At 39.6% G+C, this 26,591-nt stretch overlaps 1 protein-coding gene across 2 annotated transcripts in view; it reads right to left on the bottom strand.

Moving 5' to 3' along the window:
• Nucleotides 1-26,323, bottom strand: part of cdh19 (cadherin 19, type 2) — a 41,781-nt gene extending 15,458 nt beyond the window's left edge. Inside the window, exons 1-8 of one of the 2 annotated variants that reach the window (XM_032551569.1) lie at nucleotides 26,209-26,323; nucleotides 26,023-26,083; nucleotides 20,911-21,283; nucleotides 20,498-20,792; nucleotides 11,212-11,331; nucleotides 8,888-9,055; nucleotides 6,809-6,999; nucleotides 285-538 (exon numbers count right to left, since the gene is read on the bottom strand). In XM_032551569.1, coding sequence (XP_032407460.1) covers nucleotides 285-538; nucleotides 6,809-6,999; nucleotides 8,888-9,055; nucleotides 11,212-11,331; nucleotides 20,498-20,792; nucleotides 20,911-21,156 — 1,274 coding nt within the window. In that variant the 5' untranslated portion in view covers nucleotides 21,157-21,283; nucleotides 26,023-26,083; nucleotides 26,209-26,323. Of the gene's footprint in view, nucleotides 1-284; nucleotides 539-6,808; nucleotides 7,000-8,887; nucleotides 9,056-11,211; nucleotides 11,332-20,497; nucleotides 20,793-20,910; nucleotides 21,284-26,022; nucleotides 26,084-26,178 lie in introns of both variants that reach the window. The other variant, XM_032551570.1, reaches the window with a different exon arrangement.
• Nucleotides 26,324-26,591: the final 268 nt, after the last annotated feature.

The following is a 26,591-nucleotide window of genomic DNA, read 5'->3' as shown; positions in this document are numbered from 1 at the left end:
AAAAAAGAAAAAAAGAAATGTCATGATTTATTCAGGAGGGCTCATTTCCCACTAAAGTATTATGAGATAAATATGACCATGTTCTGGGTATCCAGAGATCAAGGAGGTAGAAATGGATGCAGCAAGCCAGTAAGCCTGTTTGAAATGGAATGATTTTTCACCCTGTGGAGGAAGCTGTCTCCAGGTGTTTCAGTTTGGGTGTCTAACCCGTCATTATCATGCCAGTTGTTGGATGCTGGATGGCAGATGCCCCACACCCCACACCCCACTCCTGCTCACACTACCTGATGGGATTGTTGACTGTGTCAGTGTCTCTGGCGCTAACGGTGCCAACCACTGTTCCCACTGCTGCATTCTCAGGAATCTTCCACTCATAGACTGCTGAGAAGAAGACAGGCGGCTCGTCGACATCCTCCACAAAAATCTTCAGCGTCGTCCTGTCGCTGAACTCATCCAGAGGCAAGAACCGAGTGTCTGGGTGGTTGTTAGTTGCCTCTGCCACCATCATGTAGCGTCTCTTGGATTCATAGTCCAAAGGCTGTGAAACAATAAAATAAATAAATAAATAAAAATCTAACATTTCACAACAACAATACAGCTCTTTGTTTCTGATCAACTTTTCAATCAGGTTTCCCCAACTTGTGCTTCAGACAATTATTCCACTGGAAGTAAGACCTTTTTAATGATGTTCAGCAATTGTCAATGAACTCCAAGCTGTGAGAAAACTCTTAAATAATGCTATGGTTTTGAAAAACATTAAGATGCGACTAATAGGAAAACAGCAGGCGAAACATTACCACACGCTCAAAATGATTCATAAACAAAGTCAATATTTATTTTCCATTTCATGGCGTTTAAGTAGAAATCTCCTGCCTGTCGTGAAAAGCAACAAATTACTTACAGTGTTTGTGCTGGAAAACAATCCTGACTCCTTCTATGTTAATTGGAAAAAAAAATACTTTATTTCGAAACATATATGTGTAGTTACAGTATGACCAGATGAGGAGAGTCGCACAGAAATAGTTGTACAATTTACAACGTTTTAAGACAAAATATCCTACTGTCTTTCTCTAGCAATGTTTCTATTACAAATGTGAGTGAATCTTTGTCTAGATTCAGCTAATGTAAAAAACCCCAAAATTTTACTATTTTGATTTCTCCATTAATTAATAAAATTAATTAAAATCATAGGAGAACAAGCTTGTCTCCGCTATAAGTCATTCAAAATCAAGGTAACAGATGTAAACAGTCACAGCAGCTATCAACCGTCAGAGGAAACGTTGGCATCTTATTCAGGCCCCTTATATATGAGAGCAGCTATGTGCAACCTTTTGGGTAAATCATAGTAGACAATTTTGCAGAAAAACTATGGATTCAGCATGTTCTAATAACACACAACTTTTTATGAACCGAGCAATGCTGTGAGTGCTCTGGTGGAGCCAGCTGCATATTGTCCAGAAAAAAACAAACCACCACTCTCCGACTACTACTTCCTGTTGTCTTCTTTGACATTTTCACCAGTAGTAGTATTTGGCTGTTGATCACGTGACTGATATGAGGTGAAAAGGTATGTTCATTGCAGTTTTGCAAAATACATCTACTTCAATATGGCTGAAAAACCATCTCATCCTAGAGCAAAAAATTTTTTCAAAAAACAACGATGTAAAAGACTCATTTATGACTTAGTTGTAACAACTTCCATCAAGACGGATTGATAATTTACTAGTACATGGGGGTGTTTACTTTCGCACATTAAGCCAGGTTGGTTTTTACCCTACTTAATAAAGTTTTTTACCCTAATTAATAAAGTTATTGTTTTTACTCTTTATCTTTTTTGTGATTTGTGCTTTTTTGCCAGAATGACCTCTTTAATTTAAGCTTCCCTGGGGTCAAACCTTGGAAAATGCCCAAAGTCAGTCTGCGAATTGTGTTTTCTACCTGCAAACAAAGTCACAGAGTCACTGCAGGAGAAGATATGAGCAGTAATAGCCTGGTGTTTTCAAAGCTGGACTTAATAGGAACATTTACCAGACACAGTAAAAATGGATGTTTAGAGCCGTGAAAAGAACTATACTGAAGGAAAAAATAGTGCACACTCTTAAACTCCTTTATATTACTGAACTTTTACAAACACCCGCATTTCCCAAAAAAAAAAATCAGTAGTAAAAACCAAGGTTTTCTTCTGCACCACTCTATGACAACCATTTGTAAATTTCAGCAGAATGTGAGTTGTAAAGTGCAAGGGCAAAAATTGGAATGGTAAGTTTGCCTGAATAAATGGAAAACTGAACCTAGCTTCATTAGATGGTATTATACTGTGCCACAATATAATAACAAAATAATAAAGACTGGACTGTTATACAGTAATAATTGTGAAAAAAGACTGCTTTTTTGGATCACACATACAGATATATTTTCCACATTATTGTGACTTTATGTGGAAACCATAATATTATGGTTTCATATGCAAGTCACGCAAGTATTTGAGTTACTGCTAGTCAGGCTTAAAGCTGCAGTAAAGCTTGTTAAAACTATCATTATGTTTGACAGTATAACATGAGACAAATGGAGGGAGAGAATCGGATTGTTTTCATGTCTGAAATTAGGTTTTAGCCCTGAAAAACAAAACTTTGTACTTTTTTAAAGAAGTAATTAAAGCAGAAATTAGCAGCGTAATAAACTAATAAACTACTGATCATATCCTTGAACTCACTGCAGAATAAATGTGTTTACAACTGATGAAAGCTCCTAATTCTATGATGCTGAAAAGATTCAAATATATGAAGAAAATAACTCAAAACTTTCCAACTAGAAAAAGTGTACACTTAAATGTACCCACGGATCAGATTCTATTTTCTGCTGATCCATACAAAAACGTTACTCTAGCTTTCTAAATCTGATTAAAAATTAATTCTGACTGAGCCAGACTAGGTCAGTCCGATCTGATTGTGGTGTTTACATGATGATCTTCTTACTACTGATTGGGCTATTAAGCTGATTATAGATAGTCCATGTAAACACAGCTAATGAGAAATGAATCACTGATGGAATGAAAACATCTTTCCCCAGATCTTTAAATACACCACTGTCAATAAAGCATTTAGATCCTTAAAAGTATCTGAATTAAAGTTAGCTGAGAGATTCACAGTACTGTGGGATAATATGTGCAGACCTTCATTAGTACTGATCAGTGGTGGGAAGTAACGAAGTACAAGTACTTCGTTACTGTACTTAAGTACAATTTTCATGTATCTGTACTTTACTTAAGTAGATTTAATAATGGGTACTTTCTACTTTTACTCCACTACATTTTACAGTAAGTATCTGTACTTTCTACTTCACTACATTTCTACAAAAGTGTCGCGTTACTCGTTACATCCAAGTCGCACTGCTCTCTTTTTGTCCGTTAAAATATGAAGTTCAGGGACTTTAAGGTGGCGCCGTAAAATCCAAGCAATAACCTGACTTAGTGTCTGTTGTCACCCATCGCCTCCCCCTTTACTAGCACGCGGAGCTCCAGACATGCGCAGTGGTTTCCTCTGAGCGGGAGAAGATGTCTAACTAATCGATAATAGCTGCATAAATCATAAGATATGACGACATGTAAAACCAGCAGCGCTTGGTGGGACTTTGTCCAACTTTTAGCGTCACTTGGAAGGAAAGCTTAAAGAAAGGTAAGATCTGTGGACGTGATGCTAGCAAAGCTAGCTGTACTGAGACACATGTTGCATCTGCGATGAAAAAAAGTTGTCACTCATGCGCTGAATTATTGTGTGGATTCAGGAACGATCCGATTCTTCTGGACGGATCTTTACTAAGGTTGATGGGACTGAAGCCTCACTGAGAGCCATTCTTTGTTCTTGTATACACTGCAATAGCTATATATATATATATATATATATATATATATATATATATATATATATATATATATATACACACACACACACACACACACATTTATTTAATTGCCGAATAAGTAAAAGTTGAACGTATGAACACAGAGCATGCTCATTGATTGATTTTGTCTCCTGTCATGGTGGCAAACATGCAGTGGGAGGGAGGATGAGAACAGTCATGGTGCTCCTTCTGCTTGTTGCGCCGTTGGACAGTGTTCATAGTGTTGTTGTAATGTTACAATTACAACTGTAATTGTAACATAGCAATTACAGTTAATTGCTATGTTTCATGGTTTAATGGTGCAGACAGTTGTGGTTTCTGACATGGGCAATATGGGCAACCGCCCAGGGCGTTATTTTTATAGGGATGGCAGACGACCTCTGCGGATTGTAGCACAGCGATGAAAGCAAAACAGAATGAAATGAGTTGTAATTGATACTGGTTAAATATATTTCAGCTCTAAGTATTTATATCTAGGTGTTTTTATGGAAATGAGGATCTTTCAGATCAATCTGAGAACCAATTTTGATAGGTGCACTTCATTTTATTGTGTCATGTAGCGCAGGGCGCTGGTCTTGGTCTCGTGTTCAGTGGTCTTGACTACAACTCTGCTACGTGGCTCCTCGATTGCATGTCTTCCCCCCCACACCTTCGTTCCATCCCCTTTCAGTTGGATTTCTTTCTAAATAAATGTCACTAATGAAGTTCATGCTACGTTAGGACAGGAAATAAGATGTTTCCATCCCTGAAATTATGATGCATAGAATCACATATCTAAGTCTAAACTCTTACAGAGAATAAACACAATAAGAACATGTTTAATCTGTGACATTGTTTATTAAAATGGCACATTTATGATGTATTCAAATTAAATACTATCGGCACACTTAATGATATTAGCGATTAGGTTATGTATTCAGCAAGTACTTTTACTTTTAATACTTAAGTATTTTTAAAAGCCAGTACTTTTTTACTTTTACTTAAGTAAAATGTTAATGTGGTACTTTGACTTTTACTTGAGTACATTTTTGCCTGTGTATTTGTACTTTTACTTAAGTACATTTTTTGAGTACTTTCTCCACCACTGGTACTGATTGCCCACCATACAGCCCTTCAAAGAAATATCCAAGGAAAAATTGAATGCATTCTACTCATTAAATATTAATGCATTTTTTTTCTACTGTCTTAAACATTTCAAATGCGTCCAGTTGAATGAGCTCAAACTTTGCTGCATTTCATCAGTTCAAAAATCAGCTACAATGTGAAACATCTTTGCTGAATCTTGGGGAGGTTTATAGGATGTTGTGGCATTCCTTATTATGGAGTATGAGAGAGTGATGGAGTGAGAGTTTTCTGTTATGTCTCCTTTGAGCATTTACAAATTATCTGTGGAGCAGTCGTGTTAGTTCATTATCATGATGGCAACATACAGTATCTAGGTCATCGGTGTGGGGATTGGCTGGTAGCAGCAGTAATCTACATGTGTTGGTCATCACAGGTTTTGAAAGAAGAGTGGTCAAGGCTAGAAACCATCATGCAAATCCCTGCACTGAAAACAATAGAGACAAGGCTACTATAGGACTCAGGTCGCCCCTCTTCTTTACCTTTGTGGTGAGATAACTGAAGGAATATTACCAGAAAGTTAAAACAAGTATTCCAAAACCCCCATGTCAACAAAAATCCAGTCATAGAAAAGGGATCCAATTGTGAGGGAAACACAGCCAACTTCAAATTGTGCATTTAGCACTGTTTGCTAAGAATTTGATAAAAATAGCATTTTCGTATGCTACAGTTCAAATATGAAAATAATCTGCCACACTGTCAGAGAAAACCTAGCATCATACAAATACATAATATTCACAGCTTCATGCTTTAGAGCCTTGATGAGATCAGTTCCGAGTGATCAAAAGAAGACACAAAAGCTTTGGATTTTCTGGGATTTGGCAAAAGTATAAAATATTATCAAGTTTTTGACATACTCCCATTTTCAAATATGAGAATGTTATGGAATTTACAGTGTTCTGCTGCATCAAAATGTTTACGTAACTTTCGCAATGATGGCTTTTCTTTTTTAACATGTATTTCTCCACCACTGGAATACAGAAAGGATATGCAATAGTGTGACAGAGATATTAGAGAGCATCCTAGGGCAGATGTAATACAGGCGGAGTCACGGTTGTCTTAACACCTAAACATAGGTTTTCAATTTTAACCCAATAGACACTTGTTTGAACAGTCTTGGAGGTATTACAGATCATATGGCAGTCTAAATCCAGTGTAAAGGGCAACCAACTATTCAATGAATTTACAGAATGTTTTTTTTTCTTAAAGTCACAGTCACTTTCAGACAAAGAAGAAAGAACAGTAAAAGAAGGAGTAAAACATATTTTCCATAGGAAGATAACTGGTATTATGTAAATGTATACATTAAGCAGAGATGCTTATTTCAACCATGGCCAAATGGTAATGAAAAAGAAATGCTATGACTACAAATATCCACAGCTGATCTACAAGAGCAGGGCTTCCCCCAATGTATGATAAGTACGGTGGTTTCTTGAACCTCTAAGTGTTCTCTCTGTCTAGATCAACAACCTTTCCGTGAATATTTGGGATATTGTCAAGAAGAAGACCAAACAATGCAGATGAGCTAAAAGTTGCTATCAAAGCAACCTGGGCTTCTATTACACCTCAGCAGAACCACAGGCTGATCGCCTCCGTTCCAGGCAGGATTAATGCAGCAGCTCGTGAAAATTGAGGCCATATTTCACTCGATGTGTAATTAATCTACAAAATATATGAGTTTCCTTTATGAAATGAGTGGCAAAAAATCTGAAAGGTTTTCATTAAATAAAATTCTTTTGAGATCTACCTGTAAATGCAAAGCAAATTGCACATATGCTGTACGTACCATTCCCAAAAGAATCACTCCTTCCTGCGTCACTGGGTCTGTTTCAATGATAAAAGTGGAGCTTTCTATCAGGTCATCTTCCAGGCGGTATGTCATTTTGGCGTTACTGCCAATGTCTCCATCTTCTGCCATGATTCTACCCACTGTGGTCCCAATGGCTGCATTTTCAGGCAAAGCAAAAGTGTACACATCTATGGAAAGAGGAGAGGTATAGATATGTTTTAGTGTTAGTTTATGCCTTTGGAAGTGAAAGTCAGCATATAATAGATTGACCACATTTTATCAAGTCACAACAACAAACTTTGATGTACTTTAAGGTTTTTATAAGAAAGTCCAAGACAAAATCGCACATGGGTGTGAAGATTATCAAAAGTCATGCATAGATTTCAAAATGTTTTACAAAAAACATAGAAAGAATAGTGACACTACCAAGAGGTCCATAAAAAGCAGGAGCAGGAGAAACTGCAGTACAGGTGGTTCTCTCTATAGAACTTTCCTTTATGAAAGACTGACAAAAAAGAATGCCATTGTTGAAAGTGGGGCCACACCATAAATAGTGACAATTGCAATACTAGTATGTACAATGCACATGTCAATGTTTTACAAAAACATTGACATGTGTATGATTTTCTAATATTGTGTAGTTTAAAAAAAAAACTCGTAGGAAGTTCAACTTGCAAAAATGCCTCAAGTCATGTAACGGATACAGCGAACATGGTAGAGGATGCTTTGGGCAGACGAGAACATTTTTTAAATTTCCAGCCTACATGCAAAATACTACACATGGAGAAATTACAAAACAGCCAGTTCACCCTGAACATTCTCATAGTGAAATGTGGTGGTGGCAGCATTATTATCTTGGAACGCTTTTCTTCAGTATAGACAATCAGGTTTATCACAGTTAGTGGGAAGATAGATGGAGCTAAATACAGAGCAATCCTAGAAAAAAACAACTATTAAGACACTGCAAAAGACTTGACAGGGATGCAGGTTCACTTTCCATCAACACAACAGCCTTAAGCATATAACCAGAGCTGCAACAAAATGGTTTAGATCAAGGCTGTTGATGTATTAGAATGCCTTCATCCAGATTAGAAAATCTGTGGTTGTAACATGAAAAAGTAATAAAAGATTGAGGGGTATGAGTGCTTTTGACAGCTACTGTAAAATACAACAAAAATATTTATCCAGTAACATATTGTTTACAGAAGGTGACTGTAAGTTGTTATTAGCCAGAAAAGAGATTCTGCAGGTTTCCAAAGTGATATGAGAGAGAGAACATTGGAGTAGATAGTCAATTTGTGTCAGTCCCAGATAAGTTGTGGCAAACCCTATATAATCCCAGCCTAACTCTAATAAGAAGATGAAAAAATCTGATTGTGTCTTCGAGCGGCTCCTTTTTGAGGGACTGGCACTACTGGGAGCAACTCAACAGGTAACCAGCTGCTCCTCGAAAAAAAAATAGCCCTCCTGATAATAATTAGCAATTATGTGACAATGCAGAGGGCACAGTTCAAAGTGAAGTACAGCCATCTAATATTAATAAGGCTTTTTTCACCAAACACAGAATCCATGGGATACACCGGCTCCTGCTATGAATTGGGATGTGACATTAATAGTTAAAAGCTCAATCCTTGCTGGCTTTTTCCTGCAGAATTGATTTCTTCCCACTGCAGTCGTTTAGTAAGGTTTATCCCTGAGAAGGCTCAGTTTGTTTCCAAAGGTCATGACGAATGTCCTTTCATGTGTGAATGATTAAATTCAACCAGCATGTGGCACATGTACGTGTGCACACAGATTTGTGGAGCTTTCCCATCTCATCCTTCGACTGTCTGCTTTTTAATTTTGGGCCGTCGGCTGAATGCCACGATGTGCACAGTCAAACACAGCGCCAGCAGCAACAGCCGCCCACTCGAACCAGAGGAGCGGGATCAAATAAATACCTTGTAGGTACAATATGAAACACTTCCTCGATGTCTGCAACACTTTGTACTCTTTCATTGATTACCAGACTTTTTTTGTACGTGCGCATGCGGCCCTCAGCATTTGCATTAGCCGCAAGTTGTGTACGTGACTCACGTTGCTGAAATGTGGGCGCATTGTCATTCACGTCAGTTAGAGTAACGGTAACCGTGGTGGAGGAGGAGTAGCCGCCGCTGAGTCCCAGCATGTCCTTCACCTGCACCACCACCAGGTATTCCTCCCTGGCTTCACGGTTCATATCAGCCCATGATGTTACAATGATTCCTGTAGTGTGGAGGGAGAAGAGATTGAAAGAGCGGACAGAAAAAGTGAAGTGTTTGGTCTATTAAGTGTATTTCTGTGGGTTGTACATATGTTTCATTAAACTAAACATAAATAAACAAAGATTGCCTGAAGCAGTCCTGCGGAGAGCCACCCACAACAGTCATCAAGAATTTAATCAGCTAAAAAAAAATTAAATGTTAAGCGCTCTTTGAGATGGCTTAATGGTTCTTCTGTCTGGCCAGACTGGAGGCTGTGGGCAACAGTAAACTGAAGAACAATTTCAGAATCAGACTGAACCATTGGTATCTTCAAGGACATCCTTTCCATCAGTGAGTCGTGTAATTTTATAACATGACATTAAACTTTACAAAAGCATGTCAGAAACCAAATATCCTCTAAGCTAACCGCTTCACTTTAAAACTCATCTGAATTGTGCTTAATGTTTGGTAACCAATGGATTAAATGCAATTAGTACTGCATGAACACTTTGTTTTTATTTTCAAGAGAGTCTTAAACAAAGTCATATGGATGATATACAATGACCACAATAACTGCAGTGGTAAAATTATTTTGGGCATTTGCATTAAGCTGATAAATGATCACATATAGCATATGACTCAGTGGAAAACCACCATGACATTTTTAAATGTTAAAATAAAACATATTTGTACTTATTTCTTACAGGTCATCTGAAATCATCAACAAACTTAAAGACTTGTAGATGTTTAGAGTGAACTGCTGCCTACTGCTTTATTTAAAAAAATATAACAATGGGCTCTGTTACATGTCGTTTTTGTCCTCCCATACACTGCATCAATTTGCATTTAAAATTTCTTCAGCGTCAATGACGCCCCCTTAAAGCTCTTCACAGTTCAGGTCAACAATGTGCGTGGGAAGTGCTGTGGCTGACCTCGGTATTAAAGCATGAATCCTGTATTCATGAAAACTTGTTGAATCACATTTTAGATGAGGTAACTTGTACTAAAAGAGCAGGAAAATTTGTCACCAATCATGTTTGAAGGTGAGAGGATCATTGAGTCTAGTCCTGTCAAAAGAGGGGGACTGGAGGGGCTTTTCAGAAAAGTCAAATATCTCTGAAAAGTGTATTTATTTTTATAATTAAATTCAAAAACTGAAAAATATCATATATAGATTTATTACAAAGAGAGTGAAATATTTTAACATATTTCAAGCAATAATTTTTCATCATTTTGATGACTTAGGCTTCTGAGTGCAAAGAAATATGTCATATTTTGATGTGAAAAGAGGTCTGTGGACCACTAACAGGCTGTCTGTTTTCCTATCTCATGTAAGATGATTGTGATGATTGTGACAGTCCTGGTTCTGGAGGATTTAGCACAAGAATAGCAACAGTTGAAGCCCATTTCCTGATGACCTCTCCATATGGTGGCTCCTGAAGCCCTGACTCCCACTACAGTCTTGGCGCCATAAGTCTATGTGCCGTTTATGCACCACATATCTATGATCAATTTCTTGAGGAAGCTTGGCTCTACTCTCCTTGTTGCAGCATGCCGTTTCCTTCCACTGAACTTTCCATTGAATACATCATTCTGTGCATCACCAAGCATTCCCTCAAAATTTCTATAATTGCATTGCTTCAAAACCTTTATGACTGCTGCTGTTCGGGCAAATTTTTCTAGGACACTGTATCCTTCCACTAAACTTTCCATTAATCTACTACAATATATTGCTCTTCTAAAATTTGGCCTGTTTAGCAATTATCTTTTAGGATTTCTTGTGGAGGGGTTTGATAAACGTTTGTTGTACTATTGTGATGAATGTGCAGGCCATGAAATAAGACTTCAGTGCTAAAAAGATTTCCAAATTGTTGCTGTGTAATAATCAGCTTGTCTGAGAAAGAAAACTTCATTAGATGTCAGTCATAAACATCTAAAAACAAAAACAACAACCACCAGAAATGTATCACTGTGTAAAATAAATCTACATGCTATAGGAGTTTTGCTACTTGAACTGAATTAGTGAAACAAAAACCTTTTTCTTGATAGTTTAATTTTTGATTAAAAATTTTATTCTGAGAAACTGCCCTTCCTAATATCTTTATCCTTTTAAATTTAGTCTTAATTTCTAGATATAGAGAAAGAATTTAGACATACAACATCCGTTCAGTGCCATACCCGTCTTTGGCTCCACAGAAAAGTAGGGCTCCCCCTGCAGGATGGAGTAGATGAGCTTTGCGTTGTTGCCAAACATGGGATCATCCGCATCTGTGGCTGTCACCTGGGCCACCGTGGTCCCTGTGGGGGCAGGGAGCGGATTGCACAGTCAGAGTACACTCAGGCAGCAGTTCCAGTCGACAGGGAAATAAAGTGATTATGCCACAGTCCCGCAGGGTCTGTCTGTCTGACTCAGGAGGTGGAGGGGGAGGCAGTGGAAATGGAAAAAGCGGAGAGCAGAGCGAGTCTGAGGGAGAGTTAGTGGAGGGATGTTGACAAAAGAGAGAAGGGAGTGGTGGGGGGGAAGTGTGTTGGCCTTTCACAATATAGAGCAGGTGTGCGTGACAACCTTTCCAGCCCTGTAGGGACATCTCTCTATCCTATTGCCCCAGGTTTTCTCTCCTTGATTCAGTTTTATTTCACTATCTTTCACACTTGCCACCTCTCTCTGAGCTGACCATATCCTTGCCCTCACCTTGGTTTCTAAGATATCTTGCTCATGCCTGCTCTCTGTCTCATTCTTTCTTCCATGTGAGTGGTCTGTCTTTCATTCACAGGCAAGGCTTTACTGCTGCGTTTCCTATTTTCGGCTGCCCTCACTTCAACCTTCCCCTTTCACATTCCCTCTCTGAGTCAAATTCATTGTGATTTATTACGAGTTGGGGGTATTATGCAGCAGAATCAGATTACATACAAAATGAAATGGTAATGTTTTTTTCGCATGAAAGTGCAGTGGTTATAATAAGCTTATTTAAGAAATATATCAATAAAAGCATCCAAACTGTGATAGAAAATCCAATACTTTTAACTTCCGGAAAGGGGGATGGGTGGATGACAGACGCTCCTATAATTCTTTGTTCATGGTCTTCAGTTGGGATTTCATTTAAGACAGTTTAAGACACTTCCCTTTTATCTCAGAACTAAAAGGTTGGATCAACCTCGTTACAGTAAACATACCAGTAAATGGAAAATTCATGAAACAAACCTTTACTGCTTTATAGTCTGGAAATATATTGGTTATCTTTCCCTTTCTTCCTGGATGTTGACACAAACCTGAAACCATGCTGGACTCATTATTTTTAACTGAAACACAGGAGATATTTCAGCACTCAGGACTCTTCTTTGAGTCAAGAATCTAATTATAACTCACTGTTTATTTTCCTTCGCTCTTTGGTTCAATTTAGGTAACAACTGTTGGGTGTTTTCTGGTACAGTTTTTTGCCAAAACTTTCAGTCCTTCCACATTTTCCTTCCTTTTCATTTTTTGCCACAAACTGCAATGTTTTTTCTGTATATTTTATGTGATAGACCCACACACAGTAACATGTAAAGAATCAAATAATCTTTTCACAAATCTGACAGATAGATAATCATAAAAAAACTCACCTTTATCTACAAATATAGCTCCAGGTCTTTTGTTTTATGTTCCTATTTTATTTATTTATTTATTCTTGCACATCTGAAGTCAAGAAATTCCCGCCAGTTTATTTTCGAAAAACAACCCAAGCTCATTCTGATTGGATTTTGAATGTCTGTGAACCACTCCCCGCCTATGTCTTGAATAGGCCACACTTTTCAGGATTTTATTTTAGAAAGAAGACCAAACAACCCATGTCATTTTCCTTCCACTGTTGGTCTATCACATAAAAACTCAAGGTAGGTCCGAACAAAAGAAAACATCTAATTAAATGTGGGGGACCAGTTGCTGGGGACTTTAGATCAAGGACCCCCCCTTCCATTAAAATGATTTTATTCTTGTTCATTCTTGTTCCTATGAATATTTTGCTTTGTTTTGTTATTTAAAAAGCACTGTGATTGATTGTCCATGTGAAGCTGTGTATTCATATATTATGTTGATAACTATTCTGGCTGAGAGTGAGGAGTTTAGAAAAGCAGGACTTTTGAACAGGCGCGTAGGGCAGCCTGGGGTCCTAAGTGTTTTGTTGTGTTGAAGAAGCCGAGTAGTAGAGAGCAGCCTGAGTGTGACGCACGTTGGACTATTGATGTTGTTCGTGTTCGAGAAAAAAAAGGAGTAAAGAAAATTTACCACAACCGCATGTCTCGATACCATTTTTGTTCGAGTGTGCAACAAAATATTGGAGGTTCCACCGAGATTATTAACGCTTCGTCGAGGGACTTTCTTGAGTGATGCTAACCGGAGCGAGCAGCGGCGGGAGCGCGCCTACACTGTGCGCGACCGACATGGAGGAGTTGGCAGAGACCGTCTCTCAGCAGCTATGGCTCCTGCAGTTGGATCAGCTCAAAGAGGTGTGTGCAGAAGCTAAAATCCAAAGCGGACATTCTGTAACGAGGCGAGCGTTAATACGATTAATAACAGAGTCCGTTGATGCTATAATAAATGATGAAGAAGAGGAGGTGGCGAGGTGCTATCTTCGGAGATTGTTAAAATCAATTGAACTGATATCACAACATTCTGAAGTTACTGTGGAAGAGGAGGCAACGTGTAACAAGTCACAAAGCACCCAGGCTGTAACTGAACAAATGGACTTGGCAGAAAAATACTCGCAGCTCCACCTTAACAACCAAGCTTTGCAAGAGGAAGTGCGGAGGCTAAATGAACGTATAAATGGTAAGCCTCAGAGAACAGTGACTGAAAATGTGATGCCAACCACAGCAAATAGGCTTCCAGAAGTGACCATACGGAGGGAATTTAAAATATGTGGTCAGATAGGGGAGAAGGGTCAGAAAGACAGGCTCTCATACACCAACTTAATGCATCAGATTGAGAAAGGCCTGAGTAAAGGACACAGTGATGCTGAAGTAATAGAAGCTGTAATAAAATCAATCAGCCCTGGTTTAAGCATTCGGGACATGCTTGAAATTAAACGTGATCTGACCCTGCCCCAGCTCAAAGTGATTTTAAAGGGACATTTTAAAGAGGATAGCTCCACTGATATCTATCAAAGACTGATAAATATCACACAGGACAGTCGTGAATCCCCCCAAAACTTCCTCTTCAGGGCAATCGAACTGAAAGAGAGGTTGCTGCTTGCTTCAAGAGAAGTCGATGCGGATGAACAGTACAGCGCCGACTTCATTCAGAGGAAATTCCTGAGGTCAGTCAGTACTGGACTGTTGAGTGACAACATAAAGTTTCAGCTAAAGCCTTACCTTGATGATCAAACCGTGACCGATGAGACTCTTATTGAAAAGATTAATGAGGCTGCAAGTGTGGATTCAGAACGACAGTCCAAACAGAAGAAAAGCTACAACACCAAAATTCCAAAAATTAACGAGCTACAAACAGAAATGCAGATCAGGCAACAAAACCAGGCTGCACCTAACGCCAGTTTGGCAATCCAAGAACAGTCAGCTGAAGTGGTGAAGCAGAAAACCCGTAAAACATCTGCACCCATCAGTTCAAGGGAGTCAGAGCTGTGTGAAACAGTAAGACTGCTCAGAGAAGAGATTGCTGAAATGAAGAAAAGCATGACCAGCTCTCAGTCTACTCACCAAGCAAGAAGGAATGTTAAAAGGGGATGCAAAGGATGTGAAGAGCACAACATAAGTGATCAATGTGAGCATTGTTTTAAGTGTGGACAGTTGAGACACTTCTCCAGGGGCTGCAGGGGACCAAAAAGGTTGACTGTGAAACCTGATGGCATGAATGTGAACATACAAACCTCCACACATGCACAACAACACACTGTACTCCAAGGAGAAGCTGAGGAAAAGGTGTATGAGCGGCTCTGTGAACGGATTAGGCAGCTGGAGGCACAAGTGGAAATGGGTGAGAAAGCAAAAAAAATCGTAGGTTCCACTTATGCCAGTCACCTCTCCATACATCAGCACACCAAGCTGAGGACTCTGATAGGAAATAAGTGCATGGTGGACTGCTTCTTTGAGGATGTGCCAACCAAGGCGTTGTGGGACACCGGCTCACAGGTCACCATCATAAATGAAAGCTTGAGGAGATCCCAGCTACCCCACATCAAGTTACGCAGCACAGGTGAGCTCCTAGAGGAGGGAGAGACCTTGGTTGGGAAAGCAGCAAACCAGACTCCCATCCCCTTTGCAGGTTGGGTTGAGGTAAAATTCAAACTGGGAACAAAGGGAGGCCTGAATTCAGAACTGATTGTGCCAGTGCTCGTCTCTAATGAGCCTGGAGTGGCTGAGCCACCTATAATTGGCTACAATGTCATTGAACATTTAGTAAAGAATGGCATGGAGCACCACCCTGGTGTCACATCCATAGCAGTAAAAGAGGCTTTCTCATTCGACTGCAAAAAGGCAGATGTGTTAATTCACTTAGTAAAAACAGCTCACCAAAATAATGAAGAAACCATGGTGAAAATAGGACGTCTAAAAACAGTGATTCCGGCGGGTCAGACCAGAGAGGTGAAGTGTAGTGTGCGGATTGGTCCTCTCTCAGAAAGACAGGAAGTACTGTTTGAGCCCGAGGTGGTCCCAAAATGGCCTGAGGGCTTGAACATCTTAAAAACAGTGGTCTGCCTGAAAAAGGGAAACCGGTCAGCAGTATCAATCCCAGTCACAAACGACAGCCATTCAGACATTACTTTGATACCCCGCACTGTACTGGGATACTTACAGCAGATTAAAGCAGTTTATCCAGTAGAAGCCAGACCTGTGGGTGTAAGTGAAAAGAAAACAGAGATCAACTCACTTGCCAGTGACCGCAACCGTCCAGCTTCTGACGAACCACATAGAGAATATGATGAGTCTGAGGCATCCAAATTTGATCTGTGGGACCCCCCAGTGCCCATTGACCACCTAACTCCTGAGCAGCAAGATGATGTAAGAAGGATGCTTCATGAGGAGTGCAATGCATTTTCTAAGGATGAGCATGATGTGGGGTGCATCCCATCCCTGCAGCTTAAAATCAGGCTGAGTGACACAACCCCAGTAAGGCGGACTTACACATCTGTCCCCAAACCGCTTCTTAAGGAGGTGAAGGAATATCTGGAAGACCTGCTGAACAGAGGTTGGATTCAAAAGTCCCGATCTCCATATTCATCACCCATAGTTTGTGTGCGCAAGAAGGATGGGAGCCTCCGCTTGTGTGTGGATTATCGTGAGCTGAACCGGAAATCCATTCCGGACCGTCATCCCATCCCTCGAGTACAGGATATGCTTAATAACCTGAGTGGAAGTGCATGGTTCTCTGTCTTGGACCAGGGCAAGGCATACCATCAGGGTTTCCTGGAGGAGAGTAGCAGACCACTGACCGCATTCATAACACCTTGGGGTTTATATGAGTGGATCAGGATTCCCTTTGGCCTGTCCTCGGCTCCAGCAGAGTTCCAGCGCAGTATGGAGGAGTGCCTCGCAGGCATTAGGGATGAAACATCGCAGCCATATTTGGATGACAACCTAGTCCACAGCCAGTCATTTGAGAATCACCTACGCGACATGAGAGAGGTGCTGCGTCGTTATCAGACTCATGGAGTGAAACTAACGCCAAGAAAATGTGAAATCTTCAAAGACAAGGTGAAGTTTCTGGGAAAGATTGTATCCAAGGATGGCTACTGCATGGATCCTGCTGAGATCGCACCAGTACAAGCACTCAAAGACCGCGTACCAAAAACAGTGGGTGATTTGAGGAAAATGTTGGGCTTTCTAACATACTATCGTCCATATATTCCCAACTTCTCACGCACTGCTCAACCCCTGTACAGGCTGCTGTCCACAGAAAAGAAACCTGGAAAGGTAGTGAAAGGAGGAGGGTTAAAAACAAACAAGGGGAAACACAAAAGCTCAGACCAGCTTCCCTCAAGCCATCCAATCGTATGGACAGAACATCATAAGGATGTTCTCTGCCAGCTGTTGGAGTATTTGGTGTCTCCTCCTCTGTTAGTTTACCCTGACTTTGAGAAACCATTTGTATTGCACTGTGATGCTTCGCAAGAAGGCCTCGGTGCAGTATTGTACCAGAGACAACAAGGCAAACTTGTGGTCATAGGTTATGGGTCAAGAACATTAACTTCCCCAGAAAAGAATTACCACCTCCATTCTGGGAAGTTAGAGTTCTTAGCAATGAAGTGGGCAATCTGTGAACGATTCAGAGAGTACCTTTATTATGCACCCTCTTTTGTCGTCTATACAGATAATAACCCTTTAACCTATGTTTTAACATCAGCCAAGCTAAACGCCACCACACACCGCTGGATAGCCGAATTAGCAGACTTTAACTTCTCCATCAAGTGTCGACCGGGGAAAGTTAATGGGGATGCAGACGGGCTGTTTAGGATGCCCCTGGACATGGAGGAGTACATGCGGACATGCGTCCAGGAGATGGAGCCAAAGGTAATTTCATCTGTTACACAATCAGTCCAGCTAACATCCCATGATCAAGGGCCGTGGTTGTGTCCTGCAGTCATAATGGCAGCCTGCAATGATGAAGAACAGGAACACATAGCACCATCAGTGGCTAAAATATCAGCAGAGGACCTCAGAAAAGCACAGGAAGAGGATTTGATGATTGGAAAGGTGCGTGAGTTTGTGATGAGAAAACAGTGGCCCCAGCATGCCAAAAGAAATTGGCGTGACGGCATCTCTGTATTCGCTAGAGAAAGAAACAAACTGTGTGTTAATGAAGATGACATTCTTTTTAGGAAGTCCTCCAATCGAGTTCAACTTGTGCTGCCCAAGGTGTTCCACCAACTAATATATAAAGAACTGCATGAGGAAATGGGACACCTTGGTGTGGAAAGAACATTGAACTTAATCCGTGACCGATTTTACTGGCCATATATGAAAAGGGATGTGGAACATCATGTGACAAAGGTTTGTAGTTGCCTGAAGCGGAAGCATCCAAACAGGATAACAAGAGCACCACTGGTCAATATTGTTACCACTCACCCATTCGAGATGGTCTCCATTGACTTCCTTCATTTGGAGTGTTGTAAAGGAGGATATGAATACATCCTTGTTGTCATAGACCATTTTACACGCTTTGCTCAAGCATATGCATGCACGAACAAATCAGCAAAAACCGCTGCAGAAAAGATCTTCGGAGACTTTGCCCTAAAGTTTGGATTTCCAGCTAAACTTCATCACGATCAGGGTAAAGAATTCGAAAACAAGCTGTTTTCTAAGCTGGAAAAGTATTGTGGCATCCAAGGTTCCCGTACAACTCCCTACCATGCAGCTGGAAATGGTCAAGCAGAAAGATTTAATCGAACACTTCTTTCAATGCTCAGAAACCTGACAGAAAAAGAAAAGTCAGATTGGAAGAGCTCCCTGCCCAAAGTAGTGCATGCGTATAATTGTACACGCAGCGAAGCAACCGGATATGCACCTTACTACCTTCTTTATGGCAGGAGTCCCCGGCTGCCAGTGGACATGATGTTTGGGTTAACTCCAATTGATCAGAGCACCTCCCACAGTGATTATGCCAGTAAGTGGAGAAAAAGGATGCAAGAAGCTTACAAGTTGGCATCTGAGACAGCACATAAGGAGCGGAACAGGGCAAAGACAGAGTATGATCGGAGAATTCATGGAGTGGAACTGCAGCCAGGATCTAGGGTCTTAGTGCGGAATTTCAAGGAGAGAGGAGGACCAGGAAAACTCAGGTCGTACTGGGAGGACAAGGTCTACATAGTCACTGAAAGGAAACACAAGGACAGCCCTGTTTATGCGGTACATCCTGAAAAAGGCACAGGGAAGATCAGAGTTTTGCATAGAAACTTACTATTGCCTTGTGATTTTCTGACTGCTGAAACAGAGAAAGATGCGAAGAACATGATGGACAGGAAAAGGCAACAGCAGAGTAGAAACAGAAGGAAGCAAGGAGATGGTGTTGACAAGAATGGTGACAGCAGTTCTGATGATGAAGACAACTGGATGTCCATCACCCATCCAAGAGTACAACCTGAACAAGTTGAAGGTCAGCTGAGGAGGGATGCAGAGGATGCTCAAGTGGCTGCAGGATCAGAGGTGGAGCAGGAAGGAGAAGTGGACGGAGAGGAAGAAATGGCGACAGAGGAGCACTCATCATCTGATACAGCAGATGGACAAGATCCTGCGGAAGCAGCACCATCTAATGAAGCAGACGAACAAGATTCTGGCGAGGCGGTGTCGTCTGATGAAGCAGAAGAACAAGATTCTGGCGAGGCGGTGTCATCTGATGAAGCAGACGAGAGAGGGCGGGAACCCGTTTCAAGACAGTATCCTTCTAGACAACGAAATCCGCCCAGGACACTCACATACAGCAGGCTAGGCCAACCAACACTTATGGTTAGGCACAAGTAATGTTCAGTGGATATTGGGGTTAGGTTACATTGTTCCATTATATGTTCAGGTTATGGTACACAAGTTAGGTAGCTAGGCAGGACAAGGGGGATTAGAATCGGAAGCTTTAAGTATAATAATAGCTGATTAGTGCACATCTGGAGTTGGGACCACTATTGGGTTGATTTAGACTGATATATGTTGAGCATATAGTAGCATAAGTGGGTCTGAATAGAGGGTTATGGGGCAGGACCTTAAAGTCAAACTTTACAGTCTGCAATACACAACCTGCAGAAATGGCAGAGTGACCATACAGATATTACCTGGCCAGTAATATCTATTGTTTCAACATGACATGAAGAGGGGGATAGATGCCATGTTAAGAACTGTGTCATACAGAACAGTGTGCCAAGAGACTATCTTCCAAACTTGTCACCATACCAGCTGAAGCCTCAGTTACTCCAGAGATGTCACTATGTCGGGACAACATTTATTTTTGAGGGGGAGAGTGTGGGGGACCAGTTGCTGGGGACTTTAGATCAAGGACCCCCCCTTCCATTAAAATGATTTTATTCTTGTTCATTCTTGTTCCTATGAATATTTTGCTTTGTTTTGTTATTTAAAAAGCACTGTGATTGATTGTCCATGTGAAGCTGTATATTCATATATTATGTTGATAACTATTCTGGCTGAGAGTGAGGAGTTTAGAAAAGCAGGACTTTTGAACAGGCGCGTAGGGCAGCCTGGGGTCCTAAGTGTTTTGTTGTGTTGAAGAAGCCGAGTAGTAGAGAGCAGCCTGAGTGTGACGCACGTTGGACTATTGATGTTGTTCGTGTTCGAGAAAAAAAAGGAGTAAAGAAAATTTACCACAACCGCATGTCTCGATACCATTTTTGTTCGAGTGTGCAACATAAACAATTGAAACAGTTAATAATTGAAACAGTAAAATATATCTTTCAAGAGACTGAATCATTTGAATAAAACAAGCTACTTTTATCTTACTTTACCTCAGAACAACAGCAAAGACAATACATACCTACTGGACTCATCTCAGGGATGCTGGAGACATAAGGTTCGTTCAGGAACTGCGGAGCATTGTCGTTGATGTCCTGCACTTTGATTATGAACTCAGACTGGGGCTCCACTGGCTCCTCAGTCCTTGTATTTATAGCGTGGGCCTGAAGGACATAGAAGGCCTTTTTCTCGCGGTCCAGCTTCTTCAGAGTCCAGATCTCTCCAGAATTCTCGTCTATCTTGAACACATCTCCAGCACCTTCTCCTGATAATCTGTACTTGATAGTAAAAGTGCCTCGATCAGAGTCAGATTTGACCTACAGAGAAGGAAAAAAGGAAGGTTTAGAGACTTTTTCTGAGGTAAATGTTAAACGTGTGTTTTCAAAGGGAATAACCATGTCAAGGACATGGCGGGCATTCAGTTTGAAGCATCACCTGGCCAATAATTTGAGAAGTCGGATCTTCCTCCTGGACAAACAGCTGCTTCCAAATCCAGCCTCTCTTTTGGCGATGGTGCAGAACAGTGGACCCCCGGGCCAGCTGTTGGCCTTCCAGACCCTGAGTATCTCTTATATCACTCAGTAACCCGCCGGGAATCATAGAAAACACTGTCACCACAGCCAGCACCCCCGGGGTGCTCATTTTTACTGTCCGTGCATGCATTTCCTCTCCAGCCCCCATAGTCAAAGAACAATAGAAAAGAAGGGGGTTGTGTGTGTCGGTAATCCTTTATTTACCAGCGCAGTAGATCATAATCTTGACAGTGCTGCATCACATCTTCTGATATTGTTTGTATGCAGGTTCATAACTGAAATAACAGTTCACAATGAAATTAAATTGCTAAATGAACAACTTCTATTTGTGCACAAAATTTCTGTTGAATGGAAGCACATTCTTTTCAGCAAAGCTGCTTGATTAGAACATTGTTCCACTTTGTTGGAATATTGAATCAAACTGTAAGTCAATATTGCCTGAACAGCACTCAGCACTCAACATTCAATGCAAGTTCTGTAACATATCTATTAATTCACACAACATTACCCACTCACAACTACATTATAATAAAGCAAGATCCTGAAATAACTTTAAATTCCTGGAGGGTAACCAGGTTAGCTTGATCAAAAATGTTAACTGAACCAGTTTACAGTTCCTCAAAATCAGTAACAGTGTGTAGAGAACTGATTGTTGGAACCAAAGAGCATTTTACAGAAAGCTTCTCAACTTCCTTATGTCAGTGAAACCATGATTTTTTATTTTTTTTTACATGTGGACAAAGCCCTGTATTGTGTTTTATGTCTGGGATGATGAGCCAGATCATCATTCTTAAGGATGACACTATACTCTGCAGCTGACTAATGAAGACTTCTAATTAGATCAATGTCTCCCTAGACACAGAAAACAGAGACGCATATACCGCTGACAAACTGTGAGTCAAATCGATGCACCAATTATAATGTGCAGCGAGATCGGGGCCAAGAGTGCGAGGACAATGAAAGTCAGGACCAAAAACAAATTTGTAAGGCGCTTCCATTTACGTGTTGTCTGACAGGCCTGGGAAACCCTTTAGAAATTTAACACACACATGCACACCCCGTCAACTTTATTTTGTGTTTTATAAACCATGGAAAATGCTTATTCACTTGCTTTGGTCATCGTCAACCTCAAACTGACAGCTCACAACAACAGGTAGTTGAAAGTGAGTGAAATATCTGGCTTTCAGCAACACAGTGGAAGTATCAATACTCTATGACATCACAGTTCCCATATTTATTCCTGTAAATGTAAATTAGCTGTCAAGATTCATTTGCAAAAAGCTGTTAAAATCAATTTCTTATACAGGACTTCCTCCTAAATTAAATTTCAAGATAAGGCCCGAATGAGGGCCTCTGTTTGTGAGTTCGTATGTCTATACAGGTCATATTCATATCTCTGAGCATTGCGGAGTGACACTCCAATTAGTGACCAGTGAATAGTGAGGCGTTTCTTGTCTTTCACGGTGACTGCCAGGCGTGTGCCTGGACCGAACGTCTCGAGGCAACACCCAGACAACAGTCCCTCAATGATGTTACACCAAGCAACTGCCAACCAACCAAGGAATCTGTTTCAAAATGCTTCAGTGGGCTGAAATAGTGCACAGGTCAAGAGATGTTTGGCTGTCAGCTTAACAAGATGGGGCATTTTGAAAGTGAGTGATGAAATTGTGGATAAATAAAGCCAGAGTAACTTAGGTCAGGATCTGGAAAAGGGAAATGTGAGGCATGGGTACGGTAAAAACATGTTTGTGTGTGTGACAGCCATTCTTATAGTACTTGATAACAAGAGCAGCTAAACCAAAGTGTGGTTTTAAAAGCACATTTTGTAGATAGAGGCTTTTATAATACAAGCATATCAGCACTTACATGTGTTAAAGTGTCTGGAAAAAAAACTATGAGGACCTAAAACTAGAGAGATTCATTGGACTAAATGGTATATTTTCTCCTTTTTAAAGGAATCCTCATTGTACATGACACATGGAACATGTAGAGTGGCCTGTGCTTGACAGCCATTCATTAAATCTAATAGGCCTTCCTCCCATTTCCAGCCAGCCTCTTGCAGCCCATACGTACCGAGCAGCGCTGGCGCTCTGCTCTGCCACATGACAGAATGACAATGAGCTGCAGTCTCACCATGTTAGGCACTAGATGCGCTGAGACTGTCCCATCATTTCTCTATACGTCTTCTAGCTCATAAAACGCAGCTCTTTTGTAGGAATGGTTCCAGGATGCCATTAAAAGGTATCCTAAAGTGCCAACACATTTAGATGTTGTACATTGAAGCAAGGCAATAATGAAAAAGAGTCCGTCTTTTGACATTGTGGGTGACACATTAATATCAATTCCTGTTGCTGCCTGAATTAATACATTAATGCTCTAACAATATGTCCAACTGAAAAGAACATAAATCATGGTGCTTTAAAAGAATCAATCATTTTGACTTGTTCCAATTTTGTCACGTTACAACCACAAACTTAAATCGACTACCTCTGTTCTCTTATTCACCAAAATAAAAATGGTGCGGACGGATGGATTTTTTGTTTCAATAAATAATGTTATTTTGAAATGACAAGTTGAGAGTTTTAGATTCTTTAAGTGTATGACACAATGTGTTTGATTACAGAAAGGAAATCATCCTGTCTACATTAATGTAGTTTAACTTATCCACTCTTATCAGTGCTCTATTACTTGGCCTTCAGGATGCTGTTTGTTCACTAATGTCCACTAACAAACCTCTGAGGCATTCTCAGAACAGCTGGAATTATACTGAGATTAAATTTCACAAAAGAAGGCATGGAAAGAAAATGTTTTAAAGGTGTGATTACTTTTACTATGCACTATAAAGATTTACTAGTGTTATTTGTCTTCTGCTATTTGGAAATGTTAAAGAAAAGTTCATCTAGTAATTGTCACTTCCTTAAGATCATGCTTTTCAGACAAGATATCCTTAATTGGTCATTTGGGAGTCAGCCAGGGGAGTTGCAGTTTACAATTTAACTTCGTAAATCAACAACTTTGACACTGACATGTAGGTTGTGTTTACTAAATCGAGACCAAAGTCTCAAGACTAAGGCAGAGGGATGTTAAGTCACGATGTAACTTATTTGTATAGTAATTTGCTTTTTTTTATTAAAAATACAAGGTATAATTTCTGCTTTGCAAAATATAATGAATTTACAGAGATTTATAAGTATTAGCACCACATTCTGTTGTTTATCTGCTTCTGAGGGAATAAAAAACAACAACAAACAATTAAATAAATTCTTGAATGCTGCAACGATAGAATAATACTAGAGGGGTTTCAATTAAAGTCAGCTTTTGGTTACCTCTTAATTAGGCTGCAAACGCATAAAACACATGCTGTCTTCAATTTTGACAGATTTTGTAATGACATTAAATAAAGAATGCAGTGCACCATATTTAGCTCACTGTATTTTATGTTGGCATATTTACATAAAACAGTACAAAGCTGAGATATTAAATGATGAAGAGAAGATATGTTTTATACTTTATAAGTTATCTAAGTTATTTGTTAAGCAATGAGTTTTAAGTGTGATTAAATGTAAAAATCATTATGGTTATAACTTTTTCATGTGAAATGTGTTAAGGCTTGTAGCTTACTTTAACAAAATTAACTTCTACAAACAAAATTGAGAAATAAAAAAAGCTCTATTTTTTTTAGTTCATAACCTGAAGATTGAAATGTTAAATCATTCAGCGAGGTGGAGGAACGCTGGAAAAATGTCTGTGAGTAGGAGCTTTGAGACCTAACAAACCAGCACCCTATGGAAGGAATTAAGTGCTCTGTGATTAGTGAAAAATAGTCTGCCTGTACTTCACTAATGCAAAGAATGACCATTTGTGACACAAGCTTTAGTTAGACGTTGAAATTTCTGCTCAAGTTCTCACCAGCATTGTTGTTCTGATGTGCATGCAAATGTCATTAAAAACTGCAGGAATTTTCCAGTAAATTCTCAAAAAAAAGAAAAGAAAAAAACAGTCTGCCAAAAAATAAAATAGTCAACCTGTTTGAAAACTGAAATTTGTTGAGAAAAAGAAAAAAATAAAATAATATATATATATATATATATATATATATATATATATATATATATATATATATATATATATATATATATATATATATAGATATAAAACTTACAACAAGTTGGGCACTTGGAGTTTTTACAATTTGCATTTTAGTCAGACCAAATCAAGTTCATTTGTAATACAAAATTTTAAGTCTTTTATCAAATCTACTATATGTTTTTTAGGACTGTACTTAAGAAGACTCAATCATGAAGATAAACAAAAAAGTTTTTTTTTTTTTTGTCTTTTACAACAAAGTATCAACCATATGTAACCACTGAGGTACCTCAGTTTTACTGTTTTTCTTCCTCTCGTAATTTTCATCGTTCTTCCCTTGAATTGCGCAGGATAGATGCTACATTGTGGGCTAAGTTGTGACATATTTCACCATATTCAGGGTCTCTTTATATTTATGGTATACTAATATAAATACCAGCAGTTGTATGGCTGTAACTGAAGCAAACTGTGGTTACTTTAATGTTTTAAAGACTAATGTTGGTTATGTAAGCAAAGCCAATAAGCAATTAGCTGGGGTATTAATAATCAGTTATTCTTTTTTGTTGTTGTTAAATAATATATAACCTCACTGAATATTACAGTGCATTGTGATAGCAAAGGCAATTTCAATTTCATCTTGAAAGTACTGAAAATAGTATTACTTGAAGTTGAAACACAGAGGAAATAAAGATGAAAAGAATTAGTTTTAGAATTAGTGAGGAAAGGTGAAGTGCTAAATCTTTTCAATAAATTTATAATACAACATAACGCCACCAAGTTTGAACAGCAGAAGTAGTAAAACTTCACTTTTAAAGAAAACAAAAAAGGACTCATCTAAAATCTTGTCAGACTAAAACATATTCCTGCTTTTATGCTGTTGTACTCATAAAATATCTGAAACCAAGTTTGACTACATCGCCACACCCACCTGTTTGTGTGATTCTTCTGTCCGCCAAGTCACTGGTCCGGGCTGCCTCCAACAGAGATCACTATTGGGTTTAAGGAAAAACAATCAGCTTAACTAAAGATCCTGGTACATAAAAAGAAATTCACTCAACACAGAAACAGAGAGGAATGATCATACTTCTTTCAATGAGTAATCCCTTCAACTTACAACCTCGCCTTTTCTTCTTCTTCTCCCTTTTCTGTCCTCCTCCAACTTTCTGAGGAAGAACAAACACAGGCTCTATTGTCTGAGACTCCAATCTGAACACTGCAGAACACTCGGGGCCTTCATTGACATTCAGATAGCCCCAGCCCAGACTTACAAATGGTTTTTTATCTCTTTTTTTTTTCCTTGGTTTTTTTCTGTCTCGTCTTTGTGAACAATCCTGTGCTTATTAGAGTTGAGCTGGAGCACTGAGCAGATGGTATTTCATCCACTGTAAGGTCACCATTTTTGCTAGTGATAGGACACCAACAATCTGTTTTTTGACATTCAAGCGGAGGGAGCATGCTGTTCTTCCACACTTCTTTCAAATCTGGTTCTATTTAAAT

Source organism: Xiphophorus hellerii, chromosome 21 (assembly GCF_003331165.1).
Source record: "Xiphophorus hellerii strain 12219 chromosome 21, Xiphophorus_hellerii-4.1, whole genome shotgun sequence".
Lineage (NCBI taxonomy): Eukaryota > Metazoa > Chordata > Actinopteri > Cyprinodontiformes > Poeciliidae > Xiphophorus > Xiphophorus hellerii.
The sequence above is the reverse complement of the archived record's forward strand: the minus strand, read 5'-3'. Positions and strand labels throughout refer to the sequence as shown.